This window comes from Corapipo altera, unplaced genomic scaffold, assembly GCF_003945725.1.
Source record: "Corapipo altera isolate COAL_440 unplaced genomic scaffold, ASM394572v1 61305, whole genome shotgun sequence".
NCBI lineage: Eukaryota > Metazoa > Chordata > Aves > Passeriformes > Pipridae > Corapipo > Corapipo altera.
Genome location: NW_020884909.1, coordinates 1857602 through 1883413, shown reverse-complemented (window position 1 = coordinate 1883413; position 25812 = coordinate 1857602). Strand labels below are relative to the sequence as shown.

At 38.7% G+C, this 25812-nt stretch overlaps 1 protein-coding gene across 7 annotated transcripts; it reads left to right on the top strand.

The window, feature by feature from the left end:
* Positions 1-2338: 2338 nt before the first annotated feature.
* Positions 2339-23856, top strand: RNF170 (ring finger protein 170). 7 transcript variants are annotated; one of them, XM_027652979.1, is made up of 8 exons: positions 2339-2479; positions 5993-6107; positions 9122-9265; positions 14086-14161; positions 15510-15618; positions 16679-16752; positions 18988-19092; positions 20578-23856. In XM_027652979.1, the coding sequence occupies exons 3-8, from the start codon at positions 9129-9131 to the stop codon at positions 20845-20847; spliced, it is 771 nt and encodes a 256-aa protein (XP_027508780.1). In that variant the 5' UTR covers positions 2339-2479; positions 5993-6107; positions 9122-9128; the 3' UTR covers positions 20848-23856. The 7 variants fall into 7 exon arrangements, with proteins under 7 accessions (XP_027508780.1, XP_027508783.1, XP_027508779.1 ...); XM_027652982.1 differs by lacking the exon at positions 5993-6107 and having other exon boundaries at positions 2339-2466; XM_027652978.1 differs by lacking the exon at positions 5993-6107.
* Positions 23857-25812: the final 1956 nt, after the last annotated feature.

Genomic DNA, 25812 nt, shown 5'->3' with positions numbered 1-25812 from the left:
TGTGTGTGTGTGTGTGTGTGCCCTCGGCTGCGGGCGCGGAGGAGCTGGTTGGGACAGGGTCCGGCGGGGCTGGGAGAGTGGGCTTGTGAGGGTGCTGCGCCCACAGCGTCCTCCTGTGAGCGTGCTGTGGCTTGGCGTGTGGGTGGAGCGGCCCCTACGAGGTTTTATTGTCTTTCTGGAGCAGGAAATGACCCTGCACCCACGGAGGTTCTCCTGTTAGTGAAAGGGGCAGCCTCTGCAAGGTTTTCCTCTCTTCTTGTAGTCGAAAACAGCTTTGCACCCACAGACATCAGACATTCTCCTTTTAGTGTCTAGTGTGGCTTGGCTTGAGGAAGGAGTGGCTTCTGCGAGGTTTTCCTCTCTTTTCTGGAGTAGATGTTGACTTATTTTCAACAGAACTTGGCTCTAGTAAAAATTAAAGAAGATAAAAGCTTCTAGTATCTGAAGGGAGCCTGCAGGGAAGCTGGAAAGGGACTCTTCATCAGTGATAGGCCAAGGAGCAATGGGTACAAACTGAAAGAGGAGAAATTTAGGTAAGATATCAGGAAGAAATATTTTACTGTAAGTGTGGTGAGACAGTGGAACTGATTGCCCAAGGAGGCTGTGGGTGTCCCAACCTTGGGGTAGTTCAAGGCCAGGTTGGATAAGGCCTTGAGCAACCTGGTCTAGTGAGAGATGTCCCTGCTCATGACAGAGAGGGTTGGGACTAGGTCGTCTTTAAGGTCCCTTCCAACCCTTAACATTCTAATATTCTATGCTTAGCACTAGCTCCAAATGGTGACTAGGAAGAATTTCTTCACAGAAAGAGTGACATTGGAATGGGCTGCCCAGGGAGATGGTGGAGTCACCATCCCTGGAGGTGTTTAAGGAAAGGCTGGACGTGGCACTCAGTACCACGGTCTGGTTGACACGGTGGAGTTTGGTCATAGGTTGGGCTTGATGATCTCAGAGGTCTTTTCCAACCTAATTGATTCTGTGTGGTTCTTCAGGTAATTCAGTTAATTTTTAATCTCAAAGACAAGGGGTCTGTCTGTGGCCAGAGAGCTCCTGCTTCCTCACTGTGCCCTGGCCAGAGGGGCTCTCCACTTTGCTGTGAAGGGGTCGCCTGAAGAGTCTGAGAAACTCTTTCTCAGTAGTCAGTTAAATTCTGGCCCATCTGAAGTTTGCAATGACAGTGTGTGACATCATGATAAGTTCTGCAGTTCCCTATCAGTTAACAACTGGCCTGACATGCAACAACATGGAGTACCAGGCACAGTGCACTGATAACAGCTGAGAATTGGATAAACAGCCAAGAAAGGAAGGATTGCAAATGTAGAAGCTGCTGCTTTTTCTCTGTTTCTCAGAGTTCTTCCATTAAATAAATTAGTAGCGTGGACAAAATCTGAGTGCTCCCTTTTTGTCAGCCTGTTTTGAACTAAAATGTATTGTAGAAGCCATGAAGACTTTCAAGTCTTCCCACTAAAGTACCATCTGACTGATCTCATTGTACAACATGCTGTTTAAGTTATAAATCGAATCTGTCTGCGCTTAAAGGTAGCTTTCACGTTTGGGAATGACTTTTAAAGTCTTAGAAAGCTGCGCAACTATAACGTTCCATTATAAGTTTTGATGTGTGCTTTGAGGAATATGCTTGGTACTTTTGACAAACAGTGATTACACAGGTATTTTTCATTAAGGTTTTCTACCACATCTTCCTTTAGATCCTGTTTCCCACTGCTTTGCTTGTTGCCATGAGGTGTAGCTTGTATTTTGTTGACACAATCAAATACAGTACATACAAATTTTGTCTTGCTGTCTATTTTACATGTGAGGTTGTATATGCCAGTGTTGCTTTCTACGATAAGGAATTCTTGGACACTTTTCCTGGAAGAGATTTGAAGCCTCTACATTCTTAGCTGAAGTATTACCGTATTTCAGTAAACATCATTATAATTAAGTGACAATATTTTCTTCTTCCTCCTGCCTGATCCGGGAAGTCAGATATCCAAAATGGAGGCACTGTCAGGCTCTTCCTCATGCTCCTATCTGCATATGGATTCAGGTCCACCCTCTGGTTTGTTTACAACTCTATACCTTTTGGTATGTTTTAGCCTTAAAAAGCAGTGCAAGACTTTTTTGGGAATCATTGTAACAGGTCATGCATCAGCCAGACAGATACTCAAAGTAGTAATGCTATACAGGCCATTGAATTTGTCTTTTTGCTTCAAGCCATCTATGTGGTTTCAAGCTCATGAGAAAAATATTTAGAGACTTTTTGTTTTCTCAATAGAATTTCCCTTACTGCGTTGCATCTGGAATTTGTGTCTGCATTATTTTTAACTTGCAAAGCATGATTCCATCAGCAAAATTGAATATCTCTTTTTTTCTTCTTTTTTCTTTTCTCTTCAGGAAAAAAATGTGCCTCAGAGACTGCTAACCTCAGACCTTGCAGAAACCTGCCTTACCAGGCAAGTGCCTCAGTTGGTCAGTTCTTAAGGTAGACTGAACAAAACCATTATTTGCCTTCTGAAATAGCTCTTGCCCTCTTTTGGCAAGACTCTTCAGGCTGTTACCTTTCTCTTTTGCAAAGAGCATACATGCACATGAATGTACAGTCCTGAAAGCAAAGATGGTTCACGGTGAAGATGTAACTGACTATTATATTCAGCTGACTGTGGCTGTAATTTCATTGTACCAGTCGAGCTGATCTGTAACTCATAACAGTCATGCATTAACATAACTGCATGAAATCCTAGTAGGATGATCCCAAGTCAGTTTTAGCAATCTTCTCACAGAATGTATCTTCTGTTATATGTTGCTATATTTAATTTTTTTTTTTTAAATTTCCCTTTGTAAATGTGCCCTTTGGATTTCTCCTCCTGATTTTTAAAGTGTATGGAGATACTTAATATTAGAGATTGTTGTGTATGCTTTATTCAAGTAAGACTGTGCTCACAAAAATGAAAAACTAATAAATTCTCTTTCCTTAGGACCGTTTCTTTGGAGTACACAATCCATCATTTCCATTGTTTCTGGTTTATAGTGCTATATTTGCTTACATTGCTATTTCGAAGTCCAACTTCAGTACACTGAAGAACCTGTATAAAATGTATCATCTCAGGATTTAGCTGATCTAGGATTTGAGCAAGTAAACTCGTAGAGTCTTCAATACTTTTACTGTTAGTCATGCTTATTTCATACCTGCTGTTGTTAACTCCTTCTGAATGCAGTCTGGGTGTATCTTTAAACTCTTATAGAAAGAGAGCATAAATAACTGTAAGATCCAGTTTGCTGGGTCAAATCCATTCACAAAGTCCCATTCTCAACCACATGCAGTGGCCATGACCTGTTACTAACCTGAAGCAGAAAGTAATTGGATAACATCTGATGGGAGAGATCTCAGTTATTGCCCTACATATAAGAATTTGTCTTTATTGTGGGAACTTTTGTCTATTTTTCTCTGAAATGAAATATGCTAAATTCATGCCTTAGATATTTCAATATAAGCTAATATGTGTTCAGGAGGCGGATTACAGAACATGTTCTGTTTTAGTTTGTTTAAATTCTTTCAAGTTGATTCGTGTTATCTAATACAGGCCAATCTTATTAGAAACATGTTGATACAAATTAAGCTAATTTTTTATTTGTTTGTTTCTCATACCACGGAAGAAAATTTTGAGGATATAAAGCCTTTTTGTTCTTGAGAAAGTGTGACTCACAATATTTTACTAGTTGGAGATGAATTATCTTCTCCCGGAAAACACATGATCTCTACAAATTAAGCAGCATTTTTAAGGGGCAGGGATGATGCTTTTGCTAATAAAAGACAACAAAATGGCAAAAGGAATTGCAAGTTCTGATTTGCACACTAGTCCACCTTCACTGTCTTAATTTTTTCAAGTACTGATGGTGGCTGCCAGTACTGCATCAAGAGGAAGACACTCAAAATAAAACTGAAATAAGTGAAAAAACCCCAAATCCCATTGTTCCATCCCGTTCACTCCCAGCCCGTCCCCAGAAGGACATATTGTTATAGAGGTTACTTTTCTGATTTTGAGCAAATTGTACCATACCCTCAAAGCCAATACAGTAAAGTTAATAACGTGTAGGTTAATAAAGTTAATAACTTGTATCTCACAGCAGTATTGCTTGTGTGTTACCTCATTGTTAATTTCTCAGACATCAAGAGAGCCTCTTATTTCTTTTTCAATACACTTGCACATTCCTTTGGTAGTGGATTCTAAAACTCTCTGTGTGTTTTTGAGAGTATATTAGCATATGGTACTCCCCTGATAAACTTGGAAAAGTTCGAATGCTTCAGAAAACTCTGGGAATACTGTCACTTTGGATAGCTGACAACAGGTATTTAACATATCATGGTAAACACTGTGTGGTTTTAATTTCTTTATGAGCCGTAGCATGGGATATCGTAGCTGTGCTGTCTGTTGAACATTGAAAATTTTAATAGTACTTTTCAAATCTGTAAAATTAAGAACTATTACATCCACACTAGTGCACGTCCTCGTGCTCTGACATTTCCATGGGATCTGTATGAGTTTCCAAGAATGAAAGACGTTGTACTTGAGGTGTTGCTTACAATGGTTCTCCTTTTTTTGCTTAAACCTGCGTGCACTGTTCATACATAACCACAGAGGGGAAAAAATGTAACTTTTGAAAGGTATGTAGATTCTTATTTGGAATGTAACTAAATTAATGTTACGTTGTGAAAGTGATCACTCAGTTTGATAGTAGACAAGATGGTTTTCTGTTCAGAGGGTTAGTTTCTGGCAGTTTTTTGCAAACAAAACTGCGTGATTTTGCAAACAGCAAATTACATTCCTTTCTATTGCCAAGCATTTTGTGGGCAGTTCAGTCTGAGGTTGTTTACATTCTGTAGCTATCAGGAATCCTAATGCAGATAAACCTGATCCCAGTCTACATACTGTGCTGCAGTGTCAAGCTGTAACTTAGCTATCCCAAGTGGAATGGAGGAGTAATTCCTTGTCTTTTTTTCTCTTTCTATATTGTTTCACCTCAAGCAAGTGCCAATAATCTGAGGATAAGATGAAATAAAACTGGAAATTAAGTTTTAGGCCTCTTTATTGCTGTTTTTAAATGTGGGAAAAAGGCCCAACATTTTTGTCAGTTTTTTAAACTTTGCAAGTGATACTTTTAACATTCTGAAGTTGATTGTACGAACTCCAGTTCTGATGTGAGTATTGTTGGATGTGGCTTGGTTTTCGTCACCTAATTGGAACACAGGGCAGAACTGAGCTTTCATTTAAGAAAGCCATCCTTGTTAAATGACTAAAAAGAGAAAAAGTCTTAAGTATAACCAATATATGGTTTTTATTGAATTAGTATATACCTATAGTATGTAGGTTTTTATGGAATTTAGTATAAACCACATCAACTTGCTCTTAAATTGTATCAGATTATTAGCAGCTACTATTTTAGGAGTGATTAGATATCTGTGATAAAGTCTGATTCTGGAAGTCTTCTCTGACATACAGCCTTTATGAATGCTGGTTGACTCTGAAGACTGAAGCATCTTCATTACTTTATTTAAGAATTAAATCACCCATATCTTGCTTATTTAGTTGTACCACCTGAAAGAGCACCTCTGCTAAACACAAGCACTACGAGGCAAGATTCCTCAGCAGCTATTTTAGTACTGTTACCTAGCCTACCACACATGCAAACTGCTGCAGACATCTTCATGGGCTGTCGTGGTTGCACCTTAAAAAACATGAACTGCAAGCTTGCAGTTCTAGATATTTTGTTTGAAATCATTCAAAACAAACTTGAAATCAGAAAATTCCTCCCTCCTTCAGGCAGACATTTTTTTCCAATAGTTTATTTTAACGTTGTTTTCCCTGTAGCCACTGCTTTTTTAACATGCTAACTCAGAGATAATGGGAAGAGGAGGAGATTGTTACTGTCTCTACTGAGGCTTGAATTCAGAGAAAGTATGTATTGGTCTTTTGAACTGATACCCTTCTGTTTGTAGTTCCTAGTCTGCACAATTCACATCAGCTCTCCTGTGCAATGATCTGATTCAGAAAAAGCACTAGAGATAATGAGGAAAATATACTCAGCACTTGTTGGCTGTCCAGAAGCAGCAAGTAAGTTAAAATATGAACAAAATGAGCCTTTAACATTGATAGCTTGTCTTCTCTAGAATTCAGTGCTAGAAGCAGCTGGAAGTGAGACTGAGGCAGGGATTCCGCTCCGGCCTCTATACATCTTTGCAGCGTTGATACACAAGTGAAGAGGAAGTGTCTGAGGGAGTGGTGTCTTATGTAGCGAGAAAGACTTTGCAAGAATTCCTGTTGGACACTATGTTTGTGTGAAAATGGCTCTTGTAAAATCATATATGTTGCAAAGTGAAGGGGCGAAGCAGATACAAATAACTGGCATTATGTGCAAGAAGGAAGAGAAGGTGAGGATCGGTGTGTTTCTTTTTTGGGTTCTGCTGGTAACTTTTGCACTGTAGTTTGGTATTTCAAGAAAAGTGCATGAGCAGAAATGAAGGCAAGCAGATGTAATGAGTACTATTAATGGTAGGCAGATAAGGATTAAGAGTGTTATTGCAAGGAATATACAGAGAGGGAGAGAGAGAGCTCCAGGGTGGATGTCTCGAAGGCTGTTCAGGGAAACTGAGTTAAGTTAGTGTGATATTGACAGTACATATGTTGGTTTCAAAGTGCACCAAGCAAAGGAAACCTTTCAGGTCTTAGCTAAGTCATCTGTATCTCTGCCACGGTGTGCATTTCTGGGAAAAAAAAAAAAAAAAGAAAAAGAAAAAATTTTCATACTTAGTGGGATGTAGTTGTTCTTGGCATGTTGGTCTATTCTAACAGAACTAATACAGGACAATGGAGAGATTAACACATACCAGTTCCCTGGCATTTACTTCTGATTTTGTTCTGAGTGGTCAACCCAGAAATTATAGTGTGACACTGTAAAAATTAGTGGAGTGGCAATGGTACTTAAGAGAGAAAACTTAAGAGAGAAAACATAAGAACTGAAGACACTAGAATGCACAGTTGTGGAAAATGACTGTCCCAGAATGGTGTATTGTAAGAGAGAGAATCCTCTTCAGGATTGGACGTGCAAAGAAATTAAGTATGCAGCTTGGGAATGCTGAGCTGGGGAGGCATCACAGCACACCTGCTAGTACAGATCCTCAGCACCAGGGAATTGCTGCTCAGAAAACTTACACAATATCTCCTCGTAGTTAAAGCCTCATGGCTTTAACTATAGGAATATAATTGTGTAATTAGCTATGCAGAGAAATGCTGTAACTCCTCATGTAGGCTCATGTTCCAATGTAAGACCTTTCCACAAAGATCTGGTCTTTTATTCATTAGTATATACGAAACTTGTCTTAATACTGACCTACTTCAAACACGCCTGTTGATGAGTCACTGGTGTTCCACCTTCGGGAGAAGTTACTCTTTCCAAATACTAAATGACATTTCAGTAGTTAGACTATGACACAGTTGCTTATGGAAAGCTGTAATTAGCAAAAACTTATGACTGTAGTTACAGAAATAATAGTCTCAGTTCAGACTGGGACGCTTACGATAACTTATTGTTTCATTTCATATATGCTTCATTATTTCATTTTCGTTTTCACAGTGAAAACCCAAAAATATGACAATTAAAGGAATCTCCCCTTCATTGTCTATGAGTTTGCTCTGCTCTTATGGTACTTTATTATGCTTTATTTTGCACTTACCCTTTTTAACAATGCTGTTAGAATGTATCAGCTTTTCTTGTGTTGCTGCTACAGAGGGCAGCCCCCAAAAACTTAAGGAAGTGTGGAAAAAAAGCTCCACTGCTCATACTAGAGAAAATCTGAAGGGTGAGGCTAGCTGTCTTATGGAAAAGATGACACTTCCATATTAGCCATTGACTGGCATGTTGAAGTATTGCCAGGGTAGTCATTCCAGGTATCCACTAAAATCCTGATGACTTGTTATTTCATTTCAGTTTTGCAATTAATTCAGGGCCAGAGGGTGTCTGGTGATGTTTGCTACACAGCAAAGTTTAAATTAAAAAATGACACATGGGCCGTGAGGCGTAGAGAAACACTGATGAAAGCTTTCAAGCTTAAGGCAAACACACTGGACTGGGAAATAGAGCAAATGATACCTGTCTTACCTGCCTTCAGAAACTGATACTGGGATTTGATGTCAGCTCCATATGAAAAATGCTTCAACTGTGTATGGATATAGCTTCAGTATGACTTTTTATGTCATTCACCCTTCTGATTTCATAATATTCACAGCTGTTGTTTATTTCACTGTGATTGCAACAGGAATGATGTAGCAGGGTGTTGGAAACTTATTTTATTTTGCAGGTCTCCAGCTGTAGGTTAGTGATGTAGGTTAATAAATGTTAGCATTTGCCAGTCATTCTGATGGCTACATATGTGAAAATTAATATAAAACAAATGAGTCTGACTAGGAAAGCCTGATAATACTCTTTTTTTTTTTTTTGAGTTCTTCACATCTTTCCAGCTGAAGAATAGTAAAGCACAGATAAGACAGACAAAGTATAATATGCATTGGGTGATTCCTGTGTATGCAGATGGGCATTAAACACTAAAACCAGATAAACCCCAAGTGTCCTTTTTTCTTTATTCACTAAGTAGTGAAAATTAGGTTTCTGTGTTGGTGTAGCCTAGCAGGAATTATGTGCTGTGTAATAACTAAAATGCTTGTTAATGCAGAGTCATTATAAATTTTTTAAATAAACTCTCCTTAGAATATGTCCGATTCAGGAATGACCTGTCCCTATGCAATTTATTTTGTAAAGATTCCCAGGTAAACTGAGAGTTTTTTGTTTGTTTGTTTGTTTTTTAAATCTTTAAATCACAACACAGTCATTTAAGATCTGTTTGCTACTGCACAAGACCTCTACAGCAAGCTCAGTGTTAAGTAAAAATAGATCCGTTCCCTCTTCCTTTTACAGTTTTTCCCCCAGCAATGACTATTCTGTCGTTTCAGGAATTTGTTGTGTATATGAATACATGAGTATATATATTGTTTGTAACTATGTTTATAATGTATGTGTGCACACGTATGTCTTAATATTTATGTATATGTATGTATTTCTTTTTACATTTTAGAGCTGTGATGGCCAGTCACCAAGCAGAAGTTCAGAGTTTGAAGCTAGATAATGATTCAGTTATAGAAGGAATAAGTGACCAGGTACTGGTGGCAGTTGTGCTCAGTTTCACTTTCATTGCTGCTCTGGTATATACGCTTTTAAGGTGAGAATATGTTGACAGGAATTAATCAGCATACCTGCATTTATAAAATTCTAACTTTCTCGACAAATTTTTGCATTGGTACATAAAAACTGTGACTTTTTGACATTAAGGAAGTGTTTGTTTGATCGCTTACTCTCTTTCATGGTTCAGCTCACGGTTAGAATGAAATGATGCATTTCTCAAAAGTGGAGTTTAACTCTTCCTTATCTTCAGATGATCAAACTGAAGAGTATTCATCATTCCTTAAAACTGAAAGTGGCTGAATTCACTGTCTGTGTGGCTGCTGTGTCATGTTTGGTTACAAAGTACAGATTTGTCAACAGGGACTCCAAAATTAAAGTGGGGTATAATCCTGCAATGTTCTAGACACAGTCTCCTTCCAAAAAAAAAAAGAAACCAAACCCAAAAACTTCAAACCCAAACAAATTGACTAATTTGTTTATAGATGAATATGCTGTTAGAACAGTGGACTGTAACATGCTTTTCATAATTCAAAACACTAAGTTCAGAATTCAATAACTCTTAATGGTCAAGTCGTCAAAGCTTATTTTCATTTCAGAGTTTTTCTTTGCAATCTAGCAAATATCTTAGCCTGTGTGTTTTGGGAAAATGAGTCTGAGCTTCAGATTGGCTTCTTTTCGTTTTTATGGATATCTGTAGACTTTTGAAAACAGAATAGTTTTCACAACCAAGAGAACTCAATTTTAGTGACACATTGGCATTACGAAATTTACTGAGGAGGATATGGCCATAGGAGAAATATTAGAGGAGTAGGAGTTACTTGAGAACAGCCTACAAAAGAAACTAGAAGTAGGAAAGCTTGACTGGACTGCAAGGCAGTGCTGCTGTTCAGGACCAGGAGACCACAAAGGAATCTTAAGAGAAACATATTCTCTTCACCTTGCCTTTTTTCCCCAAAACTGTTCCAATTACTCAGATTGCTTCAAGATGGCCTCTTTTAACTCTGCTCTGTAATGACTTCTCTATCCATTGTGTTGGCATTTTTGGCGTTTGTGACTTGAATTGTCTTTACTTTAAAAATTAAGTTTAAAATATTAAAAAAGTAACACTTTGGTTTTGAACTTTATTAAGTCAGGAACATGAAAAAAGAAGAGAGGGTCAGCAGTGGGCAAGAGTAGCAGGAGTTCAGTCAGAACTGGAGTTCAGGGAGGCGATACATCAATGACGAAAGGTTACTTGGAGAGGGAGATAAGGGCTAATTACTAAGTATCTCTGCAGTGTAATGAGCTAGGTAAAAGGTTTATCTGTGGATCCTGCTACATACTTCAATGGTTTATTTTCTGGAGGGGCAAACAAACTCAGACACAAAGCTTCCAGTCTGGAAGCTTGTTTACTTCTGCATTGTATGAGTCTTGTCCAGTGACAGGACTCGAGGAAATTGCCTGAAGCTGAGTCAGGGGAGGTTTAGATTAGGTACCAGGAAGAAGTTTTTCACCCAGAGGGTGGTTGGGCACTGGAACGGGCTCCCCAAGGAAGTGGTCCCAGCACTAAACCTGACAGAGTTCAAGAAGCACTCTCAGGCACATGGGGTGATTCTTGGGATTCTGCGTAGGGCCGGAGGTTGGACTTGATGATCCTTGTGGGTCCCTTCCAGCTCATTATATGCTATGATTCTGTGATGACTGACAGTCTTACCAGCATCCTCTTACCTCTCTGCTCTGCCTTTTGGTACTTTCTGAAATTGCCTATATTCAGCAGCACTTTTTCTCTACCTCCTTTGTATTGTCACCATCAAAATCTGCACAGTATGGTAGAAAAGCTGTACAGTAAAAAAACTGTAGTACTTTTAATTTATTTATCACAAAGTGGGGAAGAAGAAGGGTATTTTCTTCTTCTCATCTTGTTATCTTAGGCATTACAAAGGTCTGTGTGATCCTTATACTGTGTCTATTAGCCCAGTCTCTTTGCCACCCATATTTCTGTACACGACATCTGAAATACTTAAGTTGGGTAGGAACAGGTCCCAGGTAAGAATACATGGAAGAATGCTTAGAGTAATGAGCAGTTGCAGGAACAGAATAAACAGGGAAAGTAGGTGAGTACCTGTTGCAGTAGGTCTTAGGAGGCAGAAGTGGAATATGGAAAGAACTGTTAAGGGATATGGTTACTGTACTTGTTTCCTGCACTGAGAACTCAATGAAACATCACATCAAGGCATGAGCCAAAGGTGTTCATGCTTCTGGCAGAGAAACTTACTAGCCATAATTAAATGTGTACCAAGTTGCAGATGTTTAATTCAGATACTATATGATGGTTTTGTAAAGCCTGTATGTTTTTGAATTACGAATTTTGATAAAATGAAGCCAGATTTCTTTCCATCATCTTTAAAACCGGTGAGTAGGTTGTCACATTACAAGTGAGATTGTAAAAATTCAGACTAGTCAACAAATTGAGAGAGAGACAAGGGAGACTTACCCTTTAATTCCCTACTAGGGATTTCCTGTTTGTCCCAGATGACTTACCTACTCCATGTTTATGGATCTGCAGGTTTAGACCTTTTAACTCATTTTTCTATCCCATCATATGGTTTGATTATAAGATGAAGTCAACATTTTCAGCAGAAGTGAGATCTTAATCCTTGAAAATGAACAGTGGCCATCACTGCACAGTGATGCACCAGTCCCCATAAGTACTGTCCCTAACTTTCCTTGTGTGACACTGCACACTGTATGAGTAGGCAGCCTTCCTCCTTCCAATAATAGCAGTTCTGTGGGGCCCTCTGTGGTACATAATACAATCTTTCCACATCATGGGACTTTTTTCCTCAAGTTTTGGAGTACTAGCACTCCGCAGTGGGGAAGTAAAAAGCCTTTGCATCTAACTTCATTTCTTTCTGGCTTGTGTTTGATAATACCTTTAGTTACATAGCAGCATACTGGTTTTCATTTATTTAATTTATCTTCTCACTCTAATTACATGACAGGAGTTATGAGTTTGATGTGTCTATACCTTCCTGAATATTGCACAGTGTTTTGCTACCTCATCATCTTATGCATAAGTGACAGTATATACTGTACCTCTACAGCTGTACAAAAGCTCTCATCTACTCAGCACAGCATGTGATACCACGGTAAAGTCATATAAATTAACGTTTTAGCAGCAAATTTGCAATTAGTTGTTTGTGGAGAAATCAAATTAAACTGGTTTATAATTCACACCTTCCACTCATGTGTGAATTGAATTGAATTTCCATGTATATCAAAAGTTCTGGCAAACTGAAGGTTTGTAGCATCTAAACAAGAAAATACTTTTATACATATAACATGTATGACAGACAACATCCACAAAATCTGACTCATGGAGACCCAGGGTGGGTAAGAAGAGTTTTAATAGAGCCTTCTCTTTATATAACCTTCGTACAGGTCACCCACATTAATGTTAAATACATTCACTCTTTACAGGTATTAGTATGAAAAATATGGGGCTTGTCTATTCCTCCTTGAAGAAAGAATGAAGTAGATAAAATGTTAAACATAGCAGTAATGCAGTATTGTGATTGCCCACATTAAATGAAGGAAAATATTACAGAAGCTCCTAGAGCCATGGAGGAAATGATGTAATAGAACTGTGACCAAAAAATGTCCTAAAAATTCAGCCAGTCCAGCCCTCATCTTTTACAGAGGATCAGCTTGCCTAGATATCACTGGAAGGATTGCAGCATGTTGGTTCTTTTTAACTTCTAGTCAAGGATAGATCACAATATCCTGAAGTAATCTTCTCTTGTTTTGTACACTTAATGGTTAGAAATGCTTTTCCATGAGCCTTAGATAACTGTGGGAAATAATTGCTCATATCTGTGGAAAACCTTATCCTGTCCCCTTTTCTCTCCATTAAAAGTTTTCTATATAAACTGACATTTCTTCTTTCTTTAGTGTTTAAAAAATGAGGGCAGTAGTTCTTATTCTCTTCTGAACTTCCTCCATCTTCTCTATATGTTTTTATGCATTTAGCACAAAATGGAGAACAGAATCCAGCTGAGACCTCAACAGTGATGAGCAGAATGTACCACCATTGAAATCCATATGAATAAATGAAGCATAAAAATTGTTGTCAGCATATTTTTTTAATTCCAGTTCAGTTCCCATTGTGCTTTTGAATTTCAAATTTGTAATATATCCATCCTCCTTTCTTCAGTGAGTCCCTTCCCTATGATTCCTCTTGGCATCTCCAACCTGTCGTTTTCTTGCCTGTAGAGTCTTTCTTTTTAAAAAAAGAGTGATTTTAAAAGAATGATTTCTTTTTATATCCAGTCTGCTGATAGTTACATAAATTCAACATTCTAAATCTAAGAGTTTGTCTACCCTTTCTTATGTAAATGTTATGTAGCAGATAAAATTGAAATAGTTAGAAGGTTTCAACTCTATAACTTAGGCAGTAAGTGAAAAACTAATAAATCTATGAGTAAACCAACAAGTAAAAAACTAGCAGTGGAGACATAATTGAAAATTATTTCTGCATGTTTAATATTAAAGCTTTCAAGCAACTTCAGTTTTTGTAGGTTTATGGTTTAATTGTTTTTCAGATTCAGATCCAGTTTTAACAGGATTTAATGATTGATTATGGAATCTGTCTGAAAAATCTGGCTGCTATACAGCTTTAAATGTCCAAAGTAACTTTAAGATCCAGAATAAATGTCCCATTTCCTTAATTATTTGTGTACTTCCTTTAAAATCTTTTAAAGCAGGAAAGAATGATTTTTTTTTTTCCCCTTTGTTCAAGTTTCATATTTTTTTCCAGTGACTTATTTTTCGGCGTTGGGTCGCAGTGATTTTTTTTTTTGCTTGTGTTTCTTTTCACAGGAATGAACATCAGAACATACATCCAGAAAATCAAGAGCTAGTGCGAGCTCTTCGTCAGCAGCTTCAAACGGAGCAGGTGCTGTGCTGAGCGTTGCCATCATTCTGCTCTCTGATGTGGGGTAGTGCAGACTTCTCTGAGCTTCTGGAAGAAGCTGGTTATAGAAGCTTACTTACTGTACAGAGGCATCTTTGAAATTCATCAAGTAATGGGATAACATAGGCTTTTTTAATTAAAACTAATTATTTGGCTGGTTCTTTCTATCAAACAAGTTTTTGCCACAAGGTGGAGTATGTTGGATGACGCTGTGTGCTTTCCTGCAGTGCTCCTGGGAACTTCGTGGTAAAGGAAAGGAAATCTGGAGTGCAGTTGCCGAGGCAGGAGAGGGGTTAGATGTTTAGACTGATAAAACAGTGTGTAGCAGAACAATGGCACAGCAGCAAGAGCCAAGCAACAAAGAGTGACAGAAACTTTTTTACCAAAGCCTTTAGTAACAGGATAGGGGGCAATGGTTTTAAACTGAAAGAAGATAGGTTTAGATGGGACATAAGGGAGAAATTCTTTAGTCTGGGGGTGGTGAGGCACTGGAACAGGTTGCCCAAAGAAGTTATGGATGCCCCATCCCTGGAAATGTTCAAGGCTAGGTTGGACATGGCATGGAGCAACCTAGTCTAATGAAAGGTGTCCCTGCCCCTGGCAGAAGGGTTGGAACTGGGTGATCTTTAAAGGTCCTTCCAGTTCAGACCATTCCCTGATTCTATGACTGCATCTAGTTCTGACAGGTAGAGTCTAGGCCAAGTTACTGGAAATTTCTGAGTGCCAGCCCCAGAGTGAAAAAGCCATTCCTCTGGAGAATGTTGAGAAGAGTCTTTCACTGTGATACTTCTTGAAATAATGACAGTGCATATTTATGGGGAAGACAAATACAGCAAAATGAGGAGAAAAACTATTTCATGACAGTGACTTACACAAGCTGGTGTCTGTGCTTGGGCTTAAAAACACTAAATGCTGCAGCTGGTAAGCAACACAGTTCAGTTACCTGGTTCTGGACAGATCTACTGTCTAGGATAATGAAATAACAATGTACATCTGAGGTTGTTATTCATGCTTCAGCATATCTAGCCTAACTCAATGTGAAGAACCAAGGAGGTTCTTTCTTTGTGGTCTTCAACCGTGAAGCACACACTTATGTAACAGATGAAGGGAAAATAATGGGCTGGTCACAAGAAGAACTTGCTTAGTGAATCAGTGCATTTAAGTGTGCTTGATTTTTGCGTTCAGATATATTTCTCCTTCATTTCACATAGCTCTGTGTGTTTGACTTGTAGTAAATGAGTGCTAATTTATTGTTATTATTTTAAACCCGGTCGACTTATATAAAAAGTAGTATCTCTTAACACTTTGCATCTCTCTGCTGTTCCTGCAGGATGCCTCTGCTGGTGACCGACATCGCTTTTATACAGACATGTCCTGTCCAGTCTGTTTGCAGCAGGCTACGTTTCCTATAGAAACAAACTGCGGGCATCTCTTCTGTGGTAAGCAAGAAGAGCTCCCAAGTTGCAAAGATGAAACCAGAACAGGAATACAAACTTTTGGCACAAGTACAGGCACCCTAATTCAAAGCTTTGGTTGCTTTTAACTGGCTTTTAGTCTGCATTAGAAATAATTTTTTTTTTTATAAATAGACGAGAAAACACATTTGTTAATAAACAGTCACTTTGAGAGTGTGCTTCACTTTTTTTCTATGCTATCAGGACTTCAACTGTGGTTAATTCTAAAGTGTCAAAGAGTATAATTTTTTTCCATTGCAGTAAAAAACTAAAGAGACTGAAAAACATTTGGAAATGTGCTATTTAGGAAAACTGGTTTAGAAAGAGTAAAACATTATGCTTGATATTATTTTTATCTCAGAGAATTTTTTTTTTCTTGGAAGTCCTGAAGAATTAAGACCAAGTTCACAATGATTAAAGCATTTGCCTTTTTGTTGTTTTGGTTTTTTTTTTGTGGCCCTGCTATTCAAATTTATATGTAAACATCCTACACAGCATTTTGCTTCCTCTCCTTCAGGTTCCCAGTAGGATTCTTTCACAGCATTCATCCAGTTTTATGGAGTATATAGTGCATACCATGCCTAGTTGTTTAAATGAAAAAATGTACAAGTTTGGAGAACAGTTAAAGTACTCACATTTTGATATATTTCTTCATCTGTTGAAACTCTGGTGATACAGCCAAGTTTTTAGGATAAATTTTACACCTCCTGACATTTTTGTGACTTCTACATTTTGAACTGGCAAAAATTTTAATTATCTGTTTCTTAATGACTAAAAAATTTGCTTTGTTTTCAGGAAGTAATACCTTAAAATTAATGATTCATATGAATCCTGTTCAGGATTTTTCTCATTAATATCATTGAATTTGAATATGTTGGTTCTTGGCACCTTCAGTGAATGCTGTATACAAAATTACGTAAGAAAATGTAGATTTAACCCAACTGCTTATACACTTCTGTTGTTTTCCTTGGTGTGCAACGTATTGTTTCAGGCAATGGGGTTTTTCAACTCAGAAGTTTAAATGTCTGTAACTTGCTTTCATCAGGTTCCTGCATTATTGCCTACTGGAGGTATGGCTCATGGCTCGGTGCCATCCGTTGTCCAATCTGCAGGCAGACGGTAATATTTTAAGAAATTGTGAACCTGACAATTCAGCTATCTAGTACAGCTTGCCTCAAGGCACTTACATGTGAACCTCAGTAGTGAGGCTGACAGATGAAGAAGTCTGAGAAGCTGACTTAATAGAGAGACATCAGTAGTGGACATTCAGTTTTTTCTGAACTTTTTGCTTTCTCAAGCGGCTCAAAAAATACAGATTGTTCCTGCAACTCAAATATAAGTAAACAGCACTGATAAGTCAGACATTTTTCTGTAAAAGAGTATATGAAAACAGAAAATTGTGAGATTTTAACTATGATCCTTTCATGCTTTCTGTTTGGGATCTAATAAAACTTCTTTACCAGAACTTGCATCTGAAAGGCCTGGCTGTTCTGGAAGACTGCCAGTAGGCAGTACACTACTGGTTTCTGAGAAGTACCCTCTCCCTTCCTTCTCTCCCTACCAAAAAAACCTATCCATGTCAATTTCTTATTTTGTCCCTATTTTTAGCTTGTATGTATTATTAATTTGAGCTTTGTAGAGCAAGCATTAACTTACTTCCTACGCGACTTACTTACAATGTCAGTTTGAAATATGTTCCTGCAACTCATTAACTCTTTCTTAGGATCTCTTGAGTCTCTGATAGTGTATATTTTAACAAAAGTACATCTTTATTTTATCAGTGAACAAACTACAAAGCTGCTAACCTGTGATGAATTGTATAACTTGCTTCTTGCCCTTACCCCTCCATTATATCCTGCTTTGATTGTGTTTTTCAGCAGGACAAATGACTATAAGGACACAGATGAAGGAAAGAATAATAGGTATGACTGGAGGAAGAAAGTGTAGGTTTAGAGTGTAGCCAGTGAGGAAAAAGACACAAAAGCTAAAAGCGAGGAAGGGGGAAAGTGATTTTTTTAGAGTCCTTCCTTACATCTATATTCATTTACCTTCCTCTGAGCAACAGATAAATTAGGTGGTACTGCTTGCATGGTTATATATTCATTCTCACCCTGATTTATAAATGAGGAGGGGAAGTATGTACACATGAACAACATGAGTCATACAGAAGGTTTGTGGCAGGGCTAGGAGTTGAATGTAGATCTGCTCATGCTATCATTTGCTAAACGTGATTGCCACACAGATTCAAGATATATGTGAATATTGTGGCAGTTTGGGGCACCACAATACAAGAAGGATATGAAGCTGTTAGAGGGTGTCCAAAGGAGGGCAATGAAGATGATGAAGGGCCTTGAAGGGAAACCGTGTGAGGAGCAGCTGAGGGCACTTGGTGTGTTCAGCTGGAGAAGAGGAAACTGAGGGGAAACCTCATTGCAGTTACAACTTCCTTGGGAGGGGAAGAGGAGGGGCAGGCACTGATCTCTGCTCTGTGGTGACCAGAGACAGGAGTTGAAGGAATGGCTGAAGTTATGTCAGAGGAGGTTTAGGTTGGATATTAGGAAGAGGTTCTTCCCCCAGAGGGTGGTTGGGCACTGAACAGGCTCCACTAGGAAGTGGTCACAGCACCAAGCCTGACAGAGTTCAAGAAGGGTTTGGATGATACTCTCAGGCACATGGTGTGACTCCCAGGGATGGGCCTGTGCAGGGCTGAGTAGGACTTGTGATACTGTGATTCTGTGAATATGACCTTCCATATTGCTCTGTGTTTGCATGAAAGTTAACCCAAGAACAGAACAGAATTCTCTGTGCTTACTGAAGAGCTGTTCATTTATTATTCTGTATTATTCTCCTTCATCTTGGTATGAATACCCATATGCAAAAATATAAGTTTTGCTGCTTGTTTGTTGGCATGCAAGGCCATTCTAACAATAGAAGAAGAAAGGCCTCATTGATTGCTTTATTTGATTTTCAGTTTAAGAAACAAAATTAGATTAATTTGGTAAATTGATTTTGTTCTCATAATCATCTGTCCCACTTATGAAACATTAAGCATTTAGGTGTTTAGAAAAAATATCTGTAAGCCTCTTTTGAAAGGAAGGTTCTTGGGCTTTTTTTTTTACAATCTCTTTAAAAATTAATATTCTGTAAAGAACTGTAAGCAATTAATTAGTTAAAACTTAATAGCAGTATCCATGTTAGTTTATTTAGTTTCAGTTTATTCTCCTATTAAATATTAAACTAAACCAAAGTTTGTTCTGTGTAGTTAACTGAAGATGACTGTTCTCATTTATGGTTCACAATGTCTGCATTTAAAAAACAGTTGCACATGTAACATAACCTCCCTCTTGTGCCCAGGTAACCTTGTTTCTGCCACTCTTTGGTGAAGATCAGCAGGGTGCAAACCAAGTGTTTCAAGATGTTAGTGATTACAATCGGAGATTCTCTGGACAGCCCAGATCTGTAAGTTTTGGATAAGTTTGGGTGGAAGTCAGTGGTTTTAGGAGAGATTAAAAGCTTTTTTTTTATGATTTTTCCCTCCTTCCTTTTTTGCTTTGCCCTGGAATATGGATTTTCTCTTCATGGTGCCTGGGTCTCGGGCAAGTTTTTTTTTAGGAAATTCACATTTATATGGTTAGGTCAAACCCAAGACCTCAAGGTTATTTATTTGTGATTTGTGGAAACGTATGGAAACTTGCATTTTTGTTGTGAGTGAGAACTGCTAGTAAGCCTTGAGTTCCCTGGTCATGTGTTAAGCTGCTTTTTAGGTCTGAGTCATTATTTTGAAAGGATCAATAATGATTAAAAATACTTACTGAAACACAACCTGCAAGTAAGAATATTCATTTGATTGATCTCTTTACATTGATTAGACAAGGTTCTACTCTGCACCTTTCTTCTTCAGATTTCAAGCTGTATGCTGTCTTCACTTTTTAATTTTCCTCTTATACTGCAGTCTTTATACTCCTCTCTGAGTGATGAAAACAGGATTTTTTTTTCCTATAAACAGCTAAACAGTTCTGCAAACTTTTGAATGTCAGCCTTGTGAGCCTGTCTTCTGTGTGTGTGCTGATTCACAAGGTGAAACGCACACGCACACGTACTAGTAACTCCCTACTTGTCTTCATTTGTCCATTGGATTTGGATATAGTGAGAAAACATCAGCAAGAAAAATTTACAGTCCAAAGAGACAGAAGAGGGAGGGGTTTTTTTTTCATGTTCCAAACCACAAAGCAGTTATGCTTTTGATCCAGAATAGTTTGAGACTACCTTTCAGACTCCATTAGACCATTCTGTGGGCTCTGTGTCTAGTCCCCAGTAACCCATCTGAGAGCTCATCAGAAGTCTGCACTAAAGCCCTAATTAGACTAGATAAATTGTCTTTGATTTATACACAGTGTTTTGCCCTAACCACACACAAAATTCCTTTCTCGAAAACCTTTTCAGCCTTGGCAATAACTCATTTTAATGGAGTTTAATGGCCCTGTGTAGAAACTGTGTACAGTAGAAAGGAACAGGTTTAAAAAAAATGTAAAAGTTCACCCCTTTCTTCTCTTCACAACAAAAGCCCAAATATTTTCTACTGAGCAGTCCCTCACTAATGTGTCAGAATCATAGTAGAAAAATAGAAAGGAGGCAGGAGTGGATTAATTTAAAGGTTCTTTAGTATATTTGTTTTCCTCCAGTAGTCATTGCTTTTCCTTCATAGCAGGTGCCAATGTATTTCCTAGCGATGTATGTTTTATATTATACAATAACACAGTTTGACTATTTATTAAAAGCATATATATTCCAAATCTGCCGTATTACCCCACAAAACTAAATCGTTAAGTCTTGTCTTACTGGTTTTTGTTTTAATTGCTATAAACTAAAAGTTTCTAATCTGTAATTTCAATTTAACGTGGATGTGTTGCTAAAGCCAAATATTAACTTTTGGTTTCTTTATAGATTATGGAAAGAATTATGGATCTGCCCACTTTACTGCGACATGCTTTCAGGGAGATGTTTTCTGTTGGGGGCCTCTTCTGGATGTTTCGCATCAGAATATTCCTCTGCTTAATTGGAGCCTTGCTCTACCTGGCTTCACCTCTGGATTTTCTTCCTGAAGCACTCTTCGGAATTCTGGGTTTCTTGGATGATTTCTTTGTCATTTTTCTTCTGCTGATATATATCTCTATCATGTACCGAGAAGTGGTGACACAGCGTCTGAACAGATGAAATGGACGAAAATGGCCCAAAAGCAGAGGCAGTTGTGGAATGTTTTAAAAAGAGAACTGTAATGTAAGTATGATATGGCAAGGTGCCTGTGTACAATTTTAGTAGTAACAGTTTCTTAGCTGGTTGGCTCATATAAGTATGAAGGGTTGATACGTGGTGATGCTTAACTGGAATCTTTAATTTGTGCGTTACATATGCTTCATAAGGAGGAGATTAGTTTTATTGTGTTGTAATAAACTACCTTCATCTAATTCCACCTGATGAACAGCTGTATCTAATCTAAGCAGGAAACACCTTTTTGGTGTGTTGTGGTTTGTGAAAATGCAATTCTAGTAAAGGACTTCAAACAGTAAGTCCATTTGAGTGATCTAAACAAATGTAAGAAAATTCAGAAATTCTTCACAGTACAGTTGTCATGGCTAAATTGTTTGATGTCTTACTGTTGTGGGCTAGAGTTTTTTGAAATAAAAGTAGCTTTGTGTGTCTCTGTGGAAGAAGAAACCCAAAGACAGCATTACAATTATCACCCCGCAGTTTGCTGTTGTCCAGATGCTTCACAAAAGCAAGGGTGACACCTCAGTGTTGCTTGAACTGCACTGTGTACAGTTGCATGCAATTCATACCATTTTGGTTTTGTATTTGGGTATGTACACAAGGTATCTGATCTACATTTTCTTTTTTGGTTGGTTTACTTGGATGTGGATAGAAGGGGTTCTGAATTACCTTGAAAAATATCTGTGATAAGGGACCACAAAAAAATCATGGAAATGTTTTTAAAAATACCAGGGTATTAATCATCCCTAAAGCTGATCTTTTTTTTTTTTTTCATGTTGAATTTGAGCACAGGCTATCATAGTAATTTGAAAATACTTTCATTTTAAGCAGGGAACGCCACTAGAAAGGTCCAGGATGTGACAGATCAATGTATTTTTTAGCTAGAAAAATGATGATTGCAATTTTATTTTAACTTCCTGAGTACTTGAAAGACAGTGAATTGACAGATGATTCTTAGCATGTTTACATGTATGAGATGAGACTTACAATGAAAGGGACCTTTTCACAATTTCAGTGTTTTCCCCATGCAGGTGTCTTTCCACAGTTTCTAGCACTTAGGCATGTGCAGGAAGATGATAGAGCTGGAACCTGAGGTGTCAGTGGTTGGAGGTGGAGATTGTCCTTCAGTGTCAGTGTTTTAAATGACATTCATTTAAAAAAAAAATTCTCTGATTCTTCATTTGAAAATTTACTTTTGAAAGTCCAAAGACGTTTTACAAATTAACTGGAAAGCTAAATTTTTCTTTATTGCTGTTTGTTAGAGATGGGCAAGAAGAGAAAAGGGAAGTGCAACAAGGGTAGGAGGAGGACAGCTAGACAGAAAATAACATTTTTGGAAGCAAGTGCTGTTGGCTTTTGCAAACTCACTGTTCTTGAACTTCTTGGTTGAGCTTTTCCCATTTTGTTGGCACTGCTAATGTATGGTGATGGTTTAGTGGCTACCTCAGTTAAAAGTCATTAAAGTATTATTGAGTAAGCACGGGATATTTATAAGCTGTTAGGTACATTTGCAAAGCAAGATAGTGGTTTAGGATGTTAGGTAAGACAAGGTTTCACAGTTTTGCTGGAAGTATTGTTTTGGGTTTTTTTTTGTTTTCCCAAGAAATCCAGCTGAGGGCAAACTCCAAAAATTTATTTTTAATTGAGTAAATTTAACGCCCCCTTTTCTCCTGGAGTTTAACTTGTAGGTCTGTTTAGAGAAGAGTGTGAACTGCTGTTGTACAATAACTGGAGTCCATTCACAGAATTTATTGATCTAGCATCTCCTCCATACTTTTACCCTATGATTGTGTTTATCATTTTCCCGTGGTTTTCTAAATCCAGAGTGGATATAGATGCACATGAACCTGCTTACTGATTTGTGTTCTTTGAGCTTCCCAATCCCACATGCTACTGTGAAGTTCATGCAGAAATATGCATCTAAGGGGTCTGCTCCTGAAGAGCAGACCTTCTGGCATACCTGCAATCATACACAAACCACATCTGAATGCCTATATGAAGTTTCCCCATGTTCTTTTTCTTCAGTACATTTCTGATGGCCAGAAAGGTTTTACTCAGAGGCTTCTGCTTACTTTTGAATATTGGGTAACATCATAAGCTTAAGTTCAACACATTAAATGCTTGACAGATTTAGGACCATCCTTCTTTTTCACCAGTACGCGTGCTTGCTTGTGGATACTCTTTTTTTGGTCCTGCAAGCTGGTGACAAGCAGTATTATGACTTGCTCAGGCCTTTTTGTGTAATGTGAAGATGCATCTGTCCTGCAGCGTCTGGCTGCTGCTCCTTTACACAAATCTGAAATAGCTGTAAATTAGCTATCTTGGGCGCTTAGCTTGAACTGAACCTAAGCTCTAGAGCTCCCAAGAAGCTGAAGATTAAAACATGAGCGTGTGTTATTCCTGAACTGTGTGCTGCCAAGTTGTTCTGGCAGCAATGTTAAAGGTAAGGGCTAGAGCTGAGCCCTGGCTTCAGGATGTGAAGAAAATATGTGTTGCTGTGTGCTTGGTTTTGTCTCCTGGGATGGGGGGTAGGCATGTCACTGGGTGGGGGAAGAAAAAAAAATGGAAAACTGTACCAGGAAGAGATACGGAGATAAAATACAGTCCTTAAAAGATGACAGTGTCACCAGAAAACTGTGTGAAATACATGATTGTTCCAGCAATATTAACGAGGAGGAAAACAGAAGTTATATTTAATAGCTCTTACACAGTAACTTGTAGCATCTTGAGGCCTAATGGTCATCGCTGTACAGAGCGATCCGTTTCTGTGCTGTTCGTGTGCCACACCAGTGATGTCTGTGAGGACCAGGCAGAACGGTGTGGTTTGGGGATACAATTTTGCTGTAAGTTTCATAGAACTGTAGCAGTATGTTACACTAGATTTTTAAGACAAAAAGGATATAAAACTACTTGTTGTTACTTTTAATGATAATAAATTGCTGTTAAAGTTAGAGATTCTCTTGTGTTATTTTATTGACTTTCTGGCTTCGATGTTTTTTTATTTCCCCTTTTTTCCACTTCCCTGGGCTAAAGTTGTCAGTGTGGCATCCCATCCTTAAGGGTAAGGGAGCACTCAAGATTCATAGGTGCTCGTGGTTGAAAGGAATGACAAAAATCAGAGGGTCTGCAAAAGCTTACAAGGTTTTATTAGTAGATTACACACTTTGCATGGAAATTGGTGTGTTAGTCCTGGACCTACTATAAAAGTAGGTTGTGGGTTTTGAAGAGTGGGGTAGGGTGAAAGGGAACAGAGAGATGAATTAAAGAGGGGGAGAGAGAAAGACAGGGAGAGGGAAAGACAGATCACCAGTCCTGGGTCCAACATCAGTCCAGCTGGGGTGTCCTGGGGGTGAGTGTGCACCTGGGCTCCGTGTGGGTACCTTTTATAGATAAATTTATCTGCCCTGGAGAGAAATTTCTGACTTTCTGTGCAAATTAATATTTATGCACAGTCCATTCTCCTAGACCTTCCTGGAAATGGGTTGGAGGGCTTCAGGGATCTTTGGATCTTGGAGGTCTTGATCCAGCCCTACAGCCCCTGCCCACTTCTCAACCTCATTCCTGTGCTCACGCTGTGCTGGGTTGTGTTTATCTCCAGGAGCCAGAACAAGGAAGTTTGTCCCAGAAATGTGCTGCCCTACCTCCATATGGCCCTTTCTCCAGCCACATCCTGTTCTTTCTCACAGTGTGTTGTCACCAACAATCCTTGTGTGTAATTACCAGCAATCCACGGTTGGCCCCACAGCCTGTTGGTGTTTGAGGCATACACATCAGCCTCCTCGTCTTCTAGGCCTCTGCAGGCAGTAACTCCTCTGCAGTCTTGATCAACTCTTGACTTGATGCCTGTGGACAGAGTGTTCAGAGATAACTGAGTGGTTTTCATCTTTATGATTGCCATTATAAAGATTATGAAATTTCCAAGATCTTAGTCCCGAAAGTATATTGTACATGGGAATGTCCTTCCCTGAGCAGTACCTCCAGATCCAGGAGCACTAAGCTTTCGGGATGATAAACCAGTATAAATCAGCGGTTAGCACCATCACAGAACAATCCTCAAGCAAAAAAAAAAAAGGGTATAAAGCCAAGTGGATGAGAATGTAAGGAAACAGCAAATAGTCTCTGTAGGTTCACAGGAAGAATGACGGCTGGGAAGAACCAAATGTGGCTGGTCTGTGCTGCGGTTCTGAGCCTTCCTTGATTCATGTCACGACAAGGCCCTGGGCATCAGGAAAACACGTTCCACTTTTCTAAGAAATGTCTAAAAAGTATTAGCTGGGAAGCCCTGTGCCAAGTTGGGCAAAGTCTTTTGTGAACTTTGTAGCCTGCTTTGGCACACAGTTCCAGTGTTTATGGTGAAACATGTAATTGCATATTTGGTAACATGCTGTTAAATCAGGTGCACACTTGTCCTTTATGCCTGATGCCCCTGTGCTTGCCATGGGAAGCTCAGCTAAACACTCAAGAGTTCCTCAGCCAAGGCTGCCGAAGTAGATGGCTTTTTTAGGAAGTCTGTTGTACAGTTAACGTTGTAGGTAGATTTTCTGCTCCCAGCTGCCAGCCAAACAGGAAACTGCCCGTTAGTCACCAGCACTGGAAGCCACACAGGCATTTGTTGCAAGGAGACAGAGCAGTAAGTCTTAATATCCCTGTTTCTTTGAGATGGTTGCCTTCTTCCCTTTTGTGGGCAGTGTGTTTTTGGTCAGGGGAAGAAGCTGCTGAATTTCATTCAGTATATGATTCCCTCAACTGCAGATGTTCAGGGCAGAGACAGGCCTGCAGATCCTGCTCCCATGTGGACAGCACATCATCAGACACTGTGGTAAGTAGGGGTGCTTTCTGTAAATCAGTCATTTTGTTCATTCAGGGTGTGAGAAACCAATCCAAATAATAAATAATTCATACTGCAAAATG